The sequence below is a fragment of the Apiospora aurea genome (assembly GCF_038362705.1).
Source record: "Apiospora aurea strain CBS 24483 chromosome Unknown utg000009l_segment0_segment0, whole genome shotgun sequence".
Taxonomy (NCBI): domain Eukaryota; kingdom Fungi; phylum Ascomycota; class Sordariomycetes; order Amphisphaeriales; family Apiosporaceae; genus Apiospora; species Apiospora aurea.
Genome location: NW_027117396.1, coordinates 2,635,038 through 2,650,931, shown reverse-complemented (window position 1 = coordinate 2,650,931; position 15,894 = coordinate 2,635,038). Strand labels below are relative to the sequence as shown.

The window sequence follows — 15,894 nt, the reverse complement described above, 5'->3', positions numbered from 1 at the left end:
AGTGCTAATAAGCCTGCCGTCGCTAATACTTAATGTAAAGTTAGTAACCTATTAAGCGCTTCGTTTATTTTAAGCCCCTTGTTTACGCCCTCGCGTAGTGCTAGTTCTAGTGTACGTGGTCGTCTTATTAAGAAGCGCCTCGCCTTTAAAAGCTTTTTTCCTACCCCGGTAGGATTTAATTTTAAGGATTTTTTATTAGTATTAATTCCGAGTTAAGTTAAATAGTTAACCCTCGTCTTATTATTATTAGCGTACCACTTTTAATAGTAGTTAATATTTTATAGCGTTTTTATTTTCTATGTTTAAGATATATAAATTAAATAAGCCGGTGTATTTATTAAGACTTTTCGCGGGCCTTTATACCTTAGTAGTTTTTATCCTTCGGGGTTCGATTTTTTAAATTAATAGAAATTTAGTGATTATAATAATTATTCCGTTATCGCTTCGTGCCTACCTCTTTATAATATATAATTAAATTGCCGAATATCCTATAGGTTTAAGAGTTTTTTCTAGTGCTTAAATTTAGTACATAAAAGGTTTTTCGTTAATTTATTTACTGGTATATTTTTTATAGCAAGGTAAGTTATTTAAAAAGCTTGTTTTTAATACTCTTATCGTAGTTAAAGGTTTTAAATATTTACGTGCCTTAGTTTCGTAGAGATTTTCTCCCTTTAACTTATAATTAGCTTAATAGTTTATTAATTATCGTAATATATTAAGAATAGGGTGCTAAGTATTAGCTTTAAATTTTTAAATAAACGTTTAAATGTAATTAACTTTTTTATTACTTGTTATAAAGCTAGTAATTTTACCTTCGTAGTCGATATAGTAACCGTGTTATACTAAGCTGCTTTTTATACGATTAAATTATTAAATAATATAATAATATATTTATAAAACGATTTGCGCGTTTTTAAATTATTCGCGAAAGAGGCGTTACTTATTATAATTAACGCCTAAGCGCCGTTCTCTTGTTTTCCGAAGGAGATTACTATGAACTTAGTGCCGTAAACGTACCGAATATATTAATTAACGGCCTTAAAGTATTCCTCGTTAAGGTTTATTAGGAATTCTAATAGCTATAAGTACGTAAACGTAATATTAAGGCGAATTATAATAAAGTTATAAAGTAATAATTTAATTCGTTTTTAATAACCTTTAATTTACGATTTTAATGCTTCGCTAGTATACTCTAATAGCTTTTCGGTCGGTAAAGGTATTACCGTAGCTCGTAATGCTTTTTAAACTATATTTAATTGCTACCTTCTCTAAGTAAGCATCGTGGGATAATTAAAGACGTTTATTAACTTTATTTTTAATTACACGTACGTTAAAGTAATAGGCTATATTACCTTAGTCTTTAACCTTATATATTTATTTAATATTAGCTATTAATTTATTAGCTCTATTCTACCCTAATTTTCGGTAATAAACTAAAAAGTTATTTATATAAAAAACTATAAATATCGTACGCTTTTTATTATAAAATAAGTAGGGTTCCTCTTTTAAACCGATAAAGCTTAGCTTATAAAAAATACTAAAAAAATCGTTATATTATAATAGCGGAGATTCTCTTAACCCGTAAAAGGCTTTATAAAACTTAATATATATCCCGGCTTACTCGTACTCTAAAAAGGAGTTTATAGTATACTAATAGGGATTTTTTAACGAAGGTCGTATTAAGAAATATATTAACTATATCGAATTATTTCGCTTTTAAATTAAATTTCGTAATTAAGGCTATTACGATTTAAAAGGATCGCGCGGTTAATATTATGGTATATATACTCGCGAGTAAGTTTATATTTTATTTATCGCCTCGTACGTAAATCTAAACTTTATATAATATATAAACGTTATTCTCGTCGAATTTATTAATAAACACCTATTTTAATAGCAATAGGGTATTATTATAAAAACGCTTAATAATTTCTTAAGCCCTTATTTTTATTAAGTTATTAATTTTTCGCTTAGTAACGGCTATAAACTACTCTTTTTTAAGATAAGTAGCTATTTTATTTTAAAAATATAGAGGTAATTTTAAATAAGGCTTAAATACCGCCTTTCTAACTACCTTTTTTAATAAATATACCTTCCTAACGATAATATAAGCAGTACGATACTCTCTATCTCTTAATAATAACGCCTTACTAATATTAAAAAAGTAAGTAATAAAAAACGTATATAAAGCTACCGTAGGAGCTATACGAAAAATTAATTTATTATAATCCTTTAATATTTATAAGTTATTTAACTTTATTTCGCTATTTAATATAAAAAACGTGCTTTTAATATTATTACTTTTCTATTTTTTTAGCCGTAATAAGCGTAATCGTTCTTAATTAAGCTCTTATAACCCTTTTATATGCCTTTAATAACGCGCACGCGGCTTATATTTAAATATAAACGTTTTTATTACCTTTAATAGTATAACTATAATAATTTCGTTTTAAAGTTTTTCTATAATAAAAAAATATTCTTAAGAGCTTATTGTTTTTTTTCCCTATCGGATTACGCTATTTCTCGTCTTTTAAAAGTTTCCGGATCTCTAGGGCTCTCTATATTAATAAGCTCGCTCGTTTAGCGTTTTTCGAAAATAAATAGCGGTAGCTTATTTATTTCGGTTCCTTTTTTTAGGTTTTTAACTGGCTCTTTCGCTCCGGACTTTATTTCCGGTTTAAATATACGGCCTAGCGATAAGAGTTCCGTACTACTCGTATTATTATATTTAACTTTATAACTTTCCGAACGTAATTTAAGTATTAAATTTACCCCTAAAGCTTCGTTAATAGGCGCATCGAAAACTACCGCATCCCTTAAGTTTAAAAAGATTAACCCTTTAAGCTCTTCGAAACGAGAGATAAGATCGGTAAAATCATTTAACTCCTCCTATAATATTAAAGTCTAAGGAATAAAGGTAGCGTATAATAATAGTTTAAAGCTTGGAAAAAGCGTAATTTCCTCGACTTTTTTAACGAACTCCTTACTCTAGTTTAATTCTCTTTTTTCCCCCTTTTAATAAAAAAAAGTCCTTATTAAGTTTAATATCGCGTAAAACGATAACTCTCGCTAGTTTAAAAATTTATATACAGTAAATATTAATAGCTTCGTAATTTACTAAGTACCTTATATAACCCTTTAAAAACACTTTAAACTCCCTATATAGCCGGCCTTTAGTTTTATTACGATCGAATATATAAGGTTTATACTCGAACGTTTATACGCCGCTCTAATTAAGCTTTAAATCTATTTAAAAAGCTTTAACCTACGCAGGATTATATTATTTAAAATAGCTCGTAAACCACGAATTTAATACCTTATTAAGGCTTCGCTACCGTTAAGATTAAATAGGATATATATTTAATAACTTAATAGTTATTTAAATAGTTTCGGGCTATAAGTTCTTTAATAGGTTAACGCTTACTTTTAATTTAAAAGCGACGTTTATTACCTCTTATCCTGCTCGCTCTTAACTATTTATCGGTTTTTTAATATTTACGGGCCTTTATTCTATAATAATATTTTTTTTTCGTATTAAAGATTATATTAAGTGTTTCTTTAGATTTTTAATAATTTAGTTTCTTTATTATATTTAAAATAGTATATAAAAAAAACTATATTTACGTTAAATATACCGTTTAAATCCTTTTATTACCTTAAATAATTCCGTGTATAAGCGAGATTTCGTAGGGTACGCTTATACCTTACTGCTATAATTATCCTTTAATAATAATATATACTTTAAAGGCTTATACCTTAAAGGGTATTCGAAGAGGTCTTAAAGTATACGGTAAAAGGGTTTAAGTACTCTCTTAATAGGTTTTCGCGAAATAACGCGTTTTATAAGCGACGTTATATATATTTCGCACTTTAACTGCGTTAAACTTTTAATTAAAACACTTTTAGCTGTGTACACGAGCTTTACGAGAGCCTTTAAACTTAAATATCCTATTTTTATATATTATTTCTTTTTTAAATTTATTTTTATATAGACTTTTTTTGCGGGCTTTTTATCCGCTATAAAGCGTTTTATTATTACGTAAGTGTTTATTACGCCGGCTGTATTTATTAATAGGAAATTAATATAAGAGGTAAATAAAGGCTTATATTCGATAAAAACTAGGTTACCTTTTCTTATAAACCTTCGTATTACGACATTGTTTTTTAGCGATCCTACTCGTAGCGTGTAGTTTTTTTATAGTATTAAATATTAACGCTTTTTATAAGTAATTTAGAGATAATATTAGTGTAGAAGCCTTTAATTAGTGTTACCCTGTTAAGTTTAAGGTCGGTTAACTTGCTTTACGCCGTGAAAGTATCTTTTATAATTCTTACCTCGTACCCTTTAATCGGAAACGTGGTTATACCTGCTTTTATAAATTTATTAGCCGAGGTTAATATTAAAAACCCTGGTATTAATAAGTCCTCGTTATTAACGATATGATAAGAGTTATAACTGTCGATTAAAGTCGATTATAAGAGGTTATATAATCCTTAGTTCTAGTGAATCGATATATTAAAATCTTTTTTAACGTTAAAAAATATATAATCGATAATCGCGTATAATACTTCTTTTCGTGCGGAGCTGCTTAAATTAATCTAGTTAAATTTAATAAGCTATTAACGTAGCGAGGCTTATTTAGTATTAAAGTTTAATCGGTGCTTAATTTTCGCGTACGCCTTTTTAGTTTAAGTGAATTAGCCGGTTAAAGGGTTTATTTTTAGTCTTTCTAATAAAAGTATACTTTAAAGAGTAATAGTTTACTAGTAGCTAACGATAACGTGGCTAAGTATCGAAGCGGGGTTTATAAAAGTAATTATAGCTTAATAAGCTTTACGATTTACGATTATTAGTTAATCCGTATTTTTCCCGTTTATTATTAAACGAAGCGTAGAATAAATATTTTCCCTTTTTCGGTTCGTTTCGTTCTATTTATTTTTTTAATAATAAGCTTAGTATAATTAAGCTTATTAGTATACGTTTTTTTTACTCTATATAATCGAATTTTTTTAATCGGCGTTAATTTTATCTTAATGCTAATCGCTTATTAACCGCTTTAAACTATATACGGGTTATTAAGTATCCTTATACTTTAGGGATTTTTTCGAAAACCGCGTTCGTATAAGCTTTACTTTATTATATTAATTAAAGCTAAAGATTTTCTCTTTTTAACTTAGCTCGCTTTAAAAGTTTATTATATTAATTTCGAACGAAAGTAATATACGAACTTGCGGAGGGTTTAAATTATTATTTAAGCTAGCGGATAATATTCTAGAGTGTAAGTGATTAGTTTAATTCGTAAATATTGTTATAAGCTACGTTAACGTGCGTTTTTAAAACTGTAAGCTTAATTTACTCATTAATAGTAATAAAAGCATTTTTTCGTGCTATATAACGGTGTATTTTTATACTTTATTCGCTTTATTTAAGTTTAATACGTTTAATAATATTATCGGTAAGCGTGTTATATATCGGCTCCGAGTTTTTTACCGCTATATATACACCTATTATAGGGTTTATTAAGCTAATTTCGTTTATTAATTAAAAGTTCTCGGTTAAACCCTGTTTAATCTCGTCGATTATACGCAGCTTAAGTTTATTATAGAGATAAGCGTCGTTAAGTACATTAGGATCGAGGTATATTTAAATGCTACGCTTAAAAGTATTTATTTTAAACGAGTTATATTAATTTAACTAATCTCGCTTAATCTCGAGCTTAATATTAGCTAGTTTAATAAAGGGTTTAAATATTATAGGCGTCGTAAAAGTGATAAGAAAATAGAAAGGTATAAAAAAACATAAATCTAGAATCGCTCTTTAATACGTAAGGTTTAATAAAATAAGCGGTGTAATAATAATAACGAACTTATTTAATAAGAAACTCCGGGCTCATAATTATCGTACGGTAAAGAGCGTTCGGATAGTATATTAAGTGCTAAAGTGCTATCTAAAGGAAAAAAGAAAAGATAAAAGAGAAAGGTGCTACCGTACTAATAAATACATAAATAAAATATCTTACGTAGCGCGCTAGGCGCGTCAAAGGGCGACCCCCTGTCTCCATCCTCCTGCGACAGCAGGCGGTGGGAAGCGTCGATTCTAACCAAAACGACCCGGAATCATTACAGAGGAGACCCGGCGTGGCGGTTCCCACGGCGTCTGAGCGCCGGATATTGCATTTTGGCCTGTGGGGTATGTACTACGCCTCTGGAATCTTTGAGGGCGTAGTTACTGTGCCGCACGAAAAGTGTCGCTCTGCCTTTTGCGGTTAGGAACATAAGGTTCCTGGGTTGCAGATCTGTATTTGTTTTGCCGCGATCACAACCCTTGCTAGCGTATCTACGCCGCATCCTCCAGGTCCCGCAGGAAGCCCCCACCAGCTGTTCAACAAGGGATCGACGCCTGAGACCTAGACTGCTCTACGTGCTGTAATTTGACATCCAACGCAGACTTCACTATTCAGGCCTACATTTCTCTATTGCCGGGAAGAGGCTAGCCGATGCTGTTGCGACTACTACGACGCTTACTTGTACGAGGAACTGTTCTGTGAACAACAGTTGAGATCGGGCTGTTTGGTGGAGTACCAAACGCAAATTTGAAATGTATACCAGCAACACTATTTTCACTTCTAAGTGCTCATTTATTCAGACGGACAGGCGCACGGTAAAGTCTAGTGGCATAGGAAAACATTGCATCGTCGATCCTAAGAACTTAACGGAAGCTAGTCTACTCTACTGCTTACGAACATCGTAGGATGTGTGCCACAGGCCCCTCCGCCGACGTTGCCTTCTGCTTTCTCCAGATATTGTCTTCTATGGAGGCTCCTAAATTGACGAGAAACTCCAAGTGGTGGTTGCCATGCCCAACCTAAGTGTTGCACTTGTTGACATCCTCATAGTTCTCCCCAAACTTGTTTTTCTCGGGGATAATCCGGAACTGCACCGTCGTCCCCGAGCTGCCCATGCCAATCGCCGCGATGTAGTCCCCAAACTGGTCCTTCCCCTCGTCCGCCCGCCTCGCCCAGTCGTCCGCGATGCCACGGGTGGCGATATCGACGGCGTGCGGGCTGGGGAAGATGTCGGGGTTGCCCCGCTCCCGCACCCGGTAGCTGATCTTGAAGCCGGGGCTCCCGCCTCGCTTGCCCAAAGTGCCAGGGGCGGCAGTCTTGTTCCGTCGGGGCACGACGTGGACATGGCCGGTGCCGTCGCCAAAGGCGGTGAAGCTGTAGTCCGCGGCTGGACCGCCCTTTTCCTCGGCCAGGCCGCGAATATCGAACGTGTACCCGGCGGCAGCAGCAGTGTCGCCAGCGGTGTCACGACGAGCGTTCCGAAGCGAGCGGACGTCGGAGACGGACTCGAAGGCAATTCCGCTGGATGCGAGATCACCCGCCACGCGAGCCCGCAGCCGGCGCGCCTCAATCATCTTGCTATTCCCCGTCTTCGTCGGCAGCTCCGCCGCCTCGGCCCCGTTCCGCGGCGAGTCCTGGCCGGAGTTGATCTCGTTGACCATGACGCGCAGCCCCGCGGCGGCCCCGACGGCGGCGCTACCGGAGCAGCGCTGGAAGCCGAGCTGGTGGCAGACGCCCCAGGCCGCGACGGGCCACTGGGCGCCCTGGGCGAGGGCCTGCCACCACCAGCCCGGCGCCGCGGAGACGGTGCTGACGAGCTTGTCGTAGAAGACCTGGCACTCGTGCAGGACGCCGCTCAGCTCGGACGGGGGATGCCGTAGTCCCGCTGGTAGAGCTGGACGGACGTTGCTGTTGTTGTCTCGTCGTGGCGGAGGGCTAGGTCCGCGCTGCCGGGGCGGGCCACGGCGGCTTCGGCACCTGCGAGGAGGATGCTTAGGTAGAGAAGTTGGGTTGGCTGCATGGTGGTGGGTGGTGTACGGTGGACGATGGAAAGTGGGTTCAGTACGATGGATTGTACTTAGATGGAATCTTTTGTTTCTTGAAGTTGATATTTTGAAATGAGAAAATCCAGTTGCTTATGAAGTAGTATCACTGCCAAAGAGATATTCCGTTCTAGATTCACAGGATCGTGGATTTCAAGACGCTCAACAAAAAGACGCTGCACGGCATCAGTTATGGACTTCGCTGCCATGTTGACCTTTTCCAGGGTCCAACTAATTCGCAGGGGCGTTGTAGGCCAAGGGGCAGATCGTTGCCCTATTGCGGAGGTTTCCCACAGAGCCGGGGACTGAGCCGACGCATCATGGATCTATACAGAAATTGAAAATAGGCTGGAGTCCTTGACTGAAAGGAATTACGGGGCGATCTGAGGCAGGTGGATATAGCCACAAGTGCCAGATAACCTTAATAGGAAATCGGGCTCTTGTGGCACAACAACGCGACCCACGACGAGATCGTCAACCATGCGGCAAAGCAAACCCACGAACCGAATTGGTCACTGCGGCACAACAGGCACAAACCTATTTGACGTCGTGATGACTTCCGCCAAGCAGCTTTCAAGCACCGCAATATGAGTGTTTGTCGCTGTACCCACACTTTATCTTTGGTAACTGCAGGAACGTACACAGGCTACGTATAGTCACAAAGTCCTGTGCCGCAAATAGTCGCAGTTAAGAGTGGACTTGCCAGGCTGACATGTAGAAGTTATAGAAGCTCATCTCCACAATAGCGGCAAAGTCTATACCGTGGTTGACCAGGCTTGGCTTACGGGTACACACATTACTCCTATTACACCGACACTAAACTCTATCCTGAATTGTTCCAGGGTTGTTGGATCCCATAGAGGTCGGCCCTCCCAAATATCTAAATTTAGTTGAAAAGGCCGATGATCCGATCCTCATGGCCGCACAGCCCTTGACTATAGTCATATCCAGACTCTGGTGGCAATAGGAAGGCATGCGAAAATTGGAGATTGTCAATATCTGTGCCGCAACATGAGAGCTGGACACTGCCCACGTCGTCTGGGCGGAGCAAAGGTTCGCAATCTCCATGTTCTGACTATAATGATGTTTTATGACGGACCTTGAACGGCTCTTTTCTGGGATCAATCATCAGGCCGCGAGTATAAGTATTCGGACTCTCGCATCCGTCTTCTTCTCATTTCACCACTCCAACAAACCAACAACACGAAGATATCGCATCACCTTTCAACCACAACCATCGATCCCACTCTACTACTTACTTATCCCACTTCTTTATTTATACCATTACCCATCATGCGTTCCTCCGCCGTTTTCTCCATCATCGCCCTGACCTCCTCCGCCCTTGCCAGTGTGGTTCAGCCTCGTGTCGATCATTCCATGGACGGCGTCTACAACACCAAGGGACGCATCGGCGGCGGCAAGCGATCCATCGACGATGCCGTCGATGTGGTCGAGACCGTCGTCAACAACGGTACTGACCACCCGGTGCTGCAAGCCCGGGGGTGGACCACTACCTGCCACGAGAAGCACGGCCACAAAGTCATGCTTTACGGCCCCTTCGTCCGAGACGCCATGGACGAAGTGAAGAGAAGTAAGTTTTCCGTTACATCTTCAGCAGGCTTTCCCCGAACTTCCCGTTCCCACCCAATCCCAACCCTTTCTTGCTGACATGGACCGGAACCACAGTCTGCGCCGCCTACCCCGACTCCTGCCGCCAGGAGACGGTCTGGAGTATCATGGGCGACGTGGTCGCCTACTTCTGCTACTGGGGCGGCAAGGACGTGTACAACTCGACCAACTTCGATAACGCCTGGAACGGCGTGCAGAAGTCGTGCGGCAAGGTCAACCTCGCGGGCGAGATCGGCGAGGACAGCTCCGCATACGGCGTCACCAACCACGAGCAGTTCGGCTGGTGCGGGTTCCCGGTCAACTACAAAGCTGCCGGCGGCGAAATAGATAAGTTGCTGCAGTTGACTAGCAACGCTGCGGTCACTGCCGTCCTATGAGGAGGATAGGACGTATTATGCAGCTCGATGGGTTGAAGTCATGGGAGCGGGGGTTGTAGGGCTTGTAGCTGTTCGGTGAAAAGTAGAGAGCATGGGATTGAGAAGTTGATGTCCTTCATAGTTACATTTGTACATTCATTTACATTCATTCCGACTGAACTCCGTCTCGCTTCAGTAGAAACGCGCCTGATCATTGATTGCATTGTCCCAAACGCATGTCGCATTTCCCATACATGGCTAAAATGCAGACATGCCAGAGATCGTCTGCCAATGTATATCCCTAGTCCTAGCACGCAACTGTACAAGTAGGACCGAGCCGCGCGTGTTTAAGATGTAGCTAAACTCCAGACGTCAGATTTCCAGCTCAAGCGCCACCATTGGATGAACCCCAAAATTCGGGATATTGGGCCTTCGGCCTATCGATTCTCAAGGGGATGCCGCCCCCGGGTACTTTTTCTCTCTTCCTCATTACCCTCTCTTCAAATTTCTTCACGACACTAGTCATGGAATGGACAAAGAGGTAGAACTGGAGTCGTCTCAGGTCCTCGAACATGGTCTTACGCTCGCGTAATGTGTAAGCAGCAATACATCATTCTCATTGCTCCGGTGGGACGTACCTCGATTTGCCGCAGATCTCGATGAATCTGATCCCGGCCCACGTGACGCCCATGGGGGTCGAAGAGGATGCTCTCGACCACACTCTTCCCGAGCTTCGGGAGCCGGTCGCCCAAGCGCGCCATGATCACCGGCGTCTTCATCCGCGGGAAGTCGACGGCCTCCAGCATCGACTCGGCCGTCTCCCCCGTACGGCGTCTTCCGTACCTCTTTCTTGGTGCTCCGGAGCGTGCGCGGCGAGCCCGTGAACGCCAGGGTGCCGCGCTCGACGTACTGCGCGTACAGCTGGCGGCGCTCCGGCGCGATGTGCCAGAACTGGCTGGCGAGGCACTGGTCTGTCCGCGTCTGGGTCGGGTGGCGCCACAGGAGCAGGATGACGGTCGAGAACCAGAGGCGGTTGACGCGGGCTAGGGGGCGAACATGGCTCTCTTGACGTCGAACCGGACGCCGGGGGTGTCGACATAGTCGGTACGCGCGAAGAGATCTTTTTTGTGGGAATAGGGCGTGGATTGGACGTTTTCGTAGATGTAGTAAGATGCAACCCCTACTGGCTGCCCCCCCTTCACTGACCCCCTAAAATAGATGTAAAAATCAACAACAACAGCAATAGATAGGTCAATTGAGCAACACATACTGCATTTTAAGGTCTGTTTCGGCTCGTGCGCACTATAATAGAGTCACCCTTACTACCAGCTCGATTTGCATCAATTTCTACTACCTCACCGGCGCCCCTTTTCGGCCTTTTCCTTGGCCGACCTTCCCGAACATCCCTTTAAACCTCCTTGATGTTTAATATGTAAACAAAGCCTTTATTAGGGTCCTCGTCGACCTTTCTCTTCTTTTAAACTCTTGTTTTCTCTAGATCTGCCTCTAGACCGGCTTTTTCCTACTCTAACCGGCCGATCCGGGCCGTTAAATTATTAACACTCTTGCCGAGCTTCGTTTATAGCTGCCTCTTAGTGGCATTAGAGTGTATTACCTTTTTATTAAGCACCGTTATTACTAAATCTTTAACTTGCCGGTTAGTTTTAAGTGTTACCACTTGTTTTAGCCCTTTTTAAGTAGGCCGACGTATATCCTTAGCTTTATTAGCGTCGTCGATAGCTCGAAATATAGTAGCTTTTTTAAGCCTATTATTTATTAGCTTATTTATATTAATCGGCTAGAGCCCTAATATTAATTAACTATTAATAATAGTATTAAGAGTAAAAGTAACCTTTTAAGTTTTATCTTAAGCGCGAAGAAAGTTTCTTTTCTTAACGTAGCTGTTATTAGTAATAACGTACGCTAAATCGAGCTCTTTTCGAAACCTTTTTTTTAGTACCTTAAAATAATTAATATTTAAAGGCTAGAGAATATAGCTATTATATAATAGTAAATAAAAGAGTTAAACCTTAGCTTTTAAAGCCGTTAATATAAAGTCCTCGTTAATGTAATTACCGTAGCCGTTTAAAATTAGTAACCTCTATTACTTAGGGTTATTAAACTAAGTAAAAGGGATAAATATCTTTTTTAACCACTTTAAAGTAATAAGGTTAAAAGTTTACCCTTTAAGGGAAGCCTTAAAGGCTTAGCCTTTATAAAGGTAATTAACCTTATCGTTATCTTAAAAGAATCACTACTACTATACCGATTAGCCTTTAAAAATAATTAAAAAAGGTAAAAACTCTCCGAAAATATTAATACACTTTAAAATAATTATTTACTCGCGGTTAACGACGTTATTACGTATTAACGACTTATAAGCGGCAGGTTCGATTATTATAATACTCTCCCCTATCGTTATCGTAATTCCTATTTTATTAGCGTTAAATTTAAATCGAGAGGGTATACTATTAATAATAATAGTATTAAGCCGATTAAAAAACCCTCGTATAGCCCCGTTTAATATATATATAAAACGCCGAAAATTTATTATTTTAGTACGTATAGTTTTAAGGGCCGGATAACGTTTTAAAAAACGGTGTACCTATTATTTATCGATAAAGTAATCGACCTTTTTTATAAAAAGAATACGCTAAGCGTATATACGAAATAACCGGTATATTAGTGCGTAGCCTAGGCTAGCCTAAAAAAGGCCTATTTAATTAAAAAGGTTTTTTTAGTAGGGGTGAATAATTATAGAGCTTTATACTTCTTTTTTTACTAGGGTTTTCTTTGATTCGGTTACGAAAGGTGCCCTTATTAACGTTATAGTCTTTGGCCATACGGTTAATGCTTCCGCCGGCCAGCACGGCCTAAACCGCCTGCGCAATACGTACTTCTTTAGTTATATTAGTGGTAATAAAAAAGGAAAAAAAGAGGAAGAGATTAATCTACTTTAATTAGGAAACGAGTAAAATTTAACCCCTTTATATACTATTATTATTGCTCAGGGGCTCTAGAATTATCTGAAATCAGGAGGGGTCAATCAGAAGGGGGGCAGCCAGTAGGGGTTGCATCTTATACGATCAGCGTGGCGAGTTCCGGAATGGACAACACGTGCTTCCCGGTGCTAGAGAGAGGGTAAGTCGACATCTTCGGGGGTAGCGCGGATGGGAATTGTCGAAAATACATAGACCAGGGGGAGAAAGAGCGATAACACTGATTATTTGTATTGTCCAAATTGGTTCACCATTTCTCATTCATCATCCAGCCAACCCCATCTGGCGACAAACAGGCAAATGATCTCCCTCCCCAAGCACAAATCAGATTGTGTAAACATGCCCAACGTATGTTTTGCTGCAAGTCTGCATCATACCATTTGTTACCAGGCTAAGAGAAATAATGCTATGACGAATGGAGCTAGCACCCAAGGACATCATCGCGCAAGTTATTAGACAACTATACAGGGGAAACCCCCGTTACTAGAAGCGTCGTATAATGACTTGTGATATTGCCTGCCTCACACTCAGGACGCAAGTGCGAAAGCACGATCTTGACCAGCGAGGGACAGGAAACAGCCATGGAGGGTGTCTGGTTTCTTGGCCTCGGGCAATTTGCGATCAAAGAAAACCTTAAAGGGGGTACTGCTGTCCGGCTCAGACCGTCGCTGCTTTTTCCCTTATAGTCTCTTCGCATTTCCGCAGATACACGGGGTTCATTTCGCCAAGATATAGGGTGGAAGGTGTGAGCCGTTTGAGGTGCGGAAACAGTTCCCGCAGTTTTTATAAATTGACCGTAAGTAAAACCCCGCCTTGTTCTCGGACTCCTTTGCTTAGCGGGGAAAGAAAGGGAAACGGAATATGGCCCAACTGAAGCTTACCGGAATCAGATTTAGGATCATTTCCAAATCCGCCACCACGATGGGCCTGTCCCTGAAAGTAGTTTGGGAGCTCGCGGCGTGCAAAAGAATGACTTCGACCCTGTGACGCCCGAGGAAGGGAAGGAACGGGACGCCATGACGGCCGTCGTGTCGAATGACCAGCCCCCCTCAGGCGAGGGAACTCGACCTTGTAAAGCATGAAGGTGGGCCACTCTTCATTCTGCCAGGTTCTCCCCACGGGAACCAGTCCAATCCCGCCGACCTCGATGTACTGCGCCTACATGCTGCGACAAGCCGGCGATATGTGCTGAAAGATGGTGGTGAGACTGGGGTCGCTGCGCGTGAGGCACGTCTGGCGCCATAGGCGCGGTATCACCAGCGCGAACCACATATGGTTGAGGCAGGCGAGGGGCCCCAGGACACGCCGCTTGAGCTCGAATAGACGTGCTGGGTTGTCTTGTATGAAATTGACGAAGCCGAAGATGTCGTGGTCCAGGCTGTGGCGGGCGTGGATGTCTTGGTCGATCACGTCGACGATCAGCGCGGCGATCTCGGGCAGACACAGAGCCCGTTGAGCGGCGCTGGTATCTGACATGGCTACGGGGCAGATGAGCCTGAGTAAGAAACGGTTGGATATTGGTGATGTGGAGAGGAATTGGGCCTATTCGCAGCTTCTCTTATTCGTTGTTGCTACGGCATCTGGCTGTCCACTCGGCTCTGGTAAAGGGCACGCAAACAAATGTTGGCGGGCAGAAATCAGCAGGCACGAATGTTTGCCAGCTTGCTTCCTATGATATATTAGACTCTCATTCATACACTTGTTTTCACGTGCATGTAGTTGATTGATCAACGTTGAGCAACACAGCAGCCATCCGCGAAGCGTGGGTGAGAATGATATCTCCAGCCCATAGGAGTATGAGGGCATATGGACTTAGGGTGGCACGTAATCAGCCCAAAGAGCCTCCTATCTTCCATGATTCTTCATGGTTTCTGCCTGACATATTCGCCCAAACATTCGGGCGTACGCAGAAGGATTGAACGAGCCGACCCTAGTCCTCCTCCGTAGAACTCCCGGCTAACCAGTGCCACGGCTCGTATTCGTCTTCGGACACCGGCCTTTCTGTGCCTGCTGTTGCCGCCACTCTACCAGCCACTCAACGCGTCGCCATAGTTGACTCGGGTAGGGTTACCTTGGTGTGCATGATCCAACGGACAGTAAACTTGAGAGTTAGAGGCCGAATAGCAAAGCTGTGGGCAGGAGGCTGGTTGCTGGACGTATGAAGGCCACAAAGCGCATCGCAGAGATGCACTAGCACGGTCGCGCGTCAAAATCATGGCTTTTGTAGGCAGGCAAAGAGACCACACGAAGGAAGTACTCCGCACCCGAAACTTCGGCTGCGCAAATCTGCAGCGACACGACTTGGGGATGGCATTGGGGTTGGTGGCGCTGGAGTCCTGCCAACCTGGACGGCTCAACGGTGATAGGCGATATTTTGTGGCTGTCATCTTGCTATCAGTCGCAAGTCACCTGACTATTTTCAGTCTCTTCATGAGAAACAGAGAGAGACTTTGTAGCGGGCCTCCAGTATCAAGACGGCATGAATTGGCCCTGGAGTGGCGTCTCGTGAAGTCAAGATAGAGTGCGGCTAGTGAAACCGCCGTCCGAAGCATGAGACCCTCTCAATCTATTGCCGTTCCGAAAGGTTTGAGGGGGTCCGAACTGCTCTTTGGCCATCGTTTTCGTACCTTTATTTGATCTGAGCAATTCTCTCGTGTATCGCAGATATGGGACCGTCGTCTCAGACTCGGCTGCCTGCCGGGAACGCCGAACGTGTGTTCCCGAGATGTTTCCGAACCATCCGCGTCGCGTGGGGATGGAGCCAGTCCCGGACGGAAGGGGGTGACCTAGGGCGCCATCGTGGTTTTACATTACGAAAGAGTTGGAGCTAGCAAAACCCCCGGCCCCTGACACGCTGGCAAGCCGATTACTTTAGGCTCAACATGTTACCAATGTTTCCGAAATGCTGCAATGCCGGACTCAAAACAAACACCCCCTCGCCAGCCGATGACTTCAACGAACCCAACGCCCCGGCCTCTTTTTCGCATTCATGTCGCACCACCCACTGACGGCCCAATACCAC

The 15,894-nt window shown here is 42.1% G+C and overlaps 4 protein-coding genes across 4 annotated transcripts; 1 reads left to right on the top strand and 3 right to left on the bottom strand.

Annotated features, from left to right (window-relative positions):
* Positions 1-6,865: 6,865 nt before the first annotated feature.
* Positions 6,866-7,866, bottom strand: PG986_013945 (uncharacterized protein; the record flags this gene model as incomplete). The annotated part of the gene is made up of 2 exons (XM_066850167.1): positions 6,866-7,655; positions 7,751-7,866. 2 exons carry the CDS (start codon positions 7,864-7,866, stop codon positions 6,866-6,868), a joined length of 906 nt encoding a protein of 301 aa, XP_066694310.1.
* Positions 7,867-9,181: 1,315 nt separating this feature from the next.
* Positions 9,182-9,894, top strand: PG986_013944 (uncharacterized protein; the record flags this gene model as incomplete). The annotated part of the gene is made up of 2 exons (XM_066850166.1): positions 9,182-9,479; positions 9,575-9,894. 2 exons carry the CDS (start codon positions 9,182-9,184, stop codon positions 9,892-9,894), a joined length of 618 nt encoding a protein of 205 aa, XP_066694309.1.
* A 479-nt stretch (positions 9,895-10,373) lies between these two features.
* On the bottom strand, positions 10,374-10,972 carry PG986_013943 (uncharacterized protein; the record flags this gene model as incomplete). Its single annotated transcript, XM_066850165.1, has 4 exons — positions 10,374-10,391; positions 10,512-10,691; positions 10,717-10,916; positions 10,951-10,972. The coding sequence occupies 4 exons, from the start codon at positions 10,970-10,972 to the stop codon at positions 10,374-10,376; spliced, it is 420 nt and encodes a 139-aa protein (XP_066694308.1).
* A 3,058-nt stretch (positions 10,973-14,030) lies between these two features.
* On the bottom strand, positions 14,031-14,348 carry PG986_013942 (uncharacterized protein; the record flags this gene model as incomplete). The annotated part of the gene is made up of 1 exon (XM_066850164.1): positions 14,031-14,348. The coding sequence occupies one exon, from the start codon at positions 14,346-14,348 to the stop codon at positions 14,031-14,033; it is 318 nt and encodes a 105-aa protein (XP_066694307.1).
* Between the last annotated feature and the right edge of the window lie 1,546 nt (positions 14,349-15,894).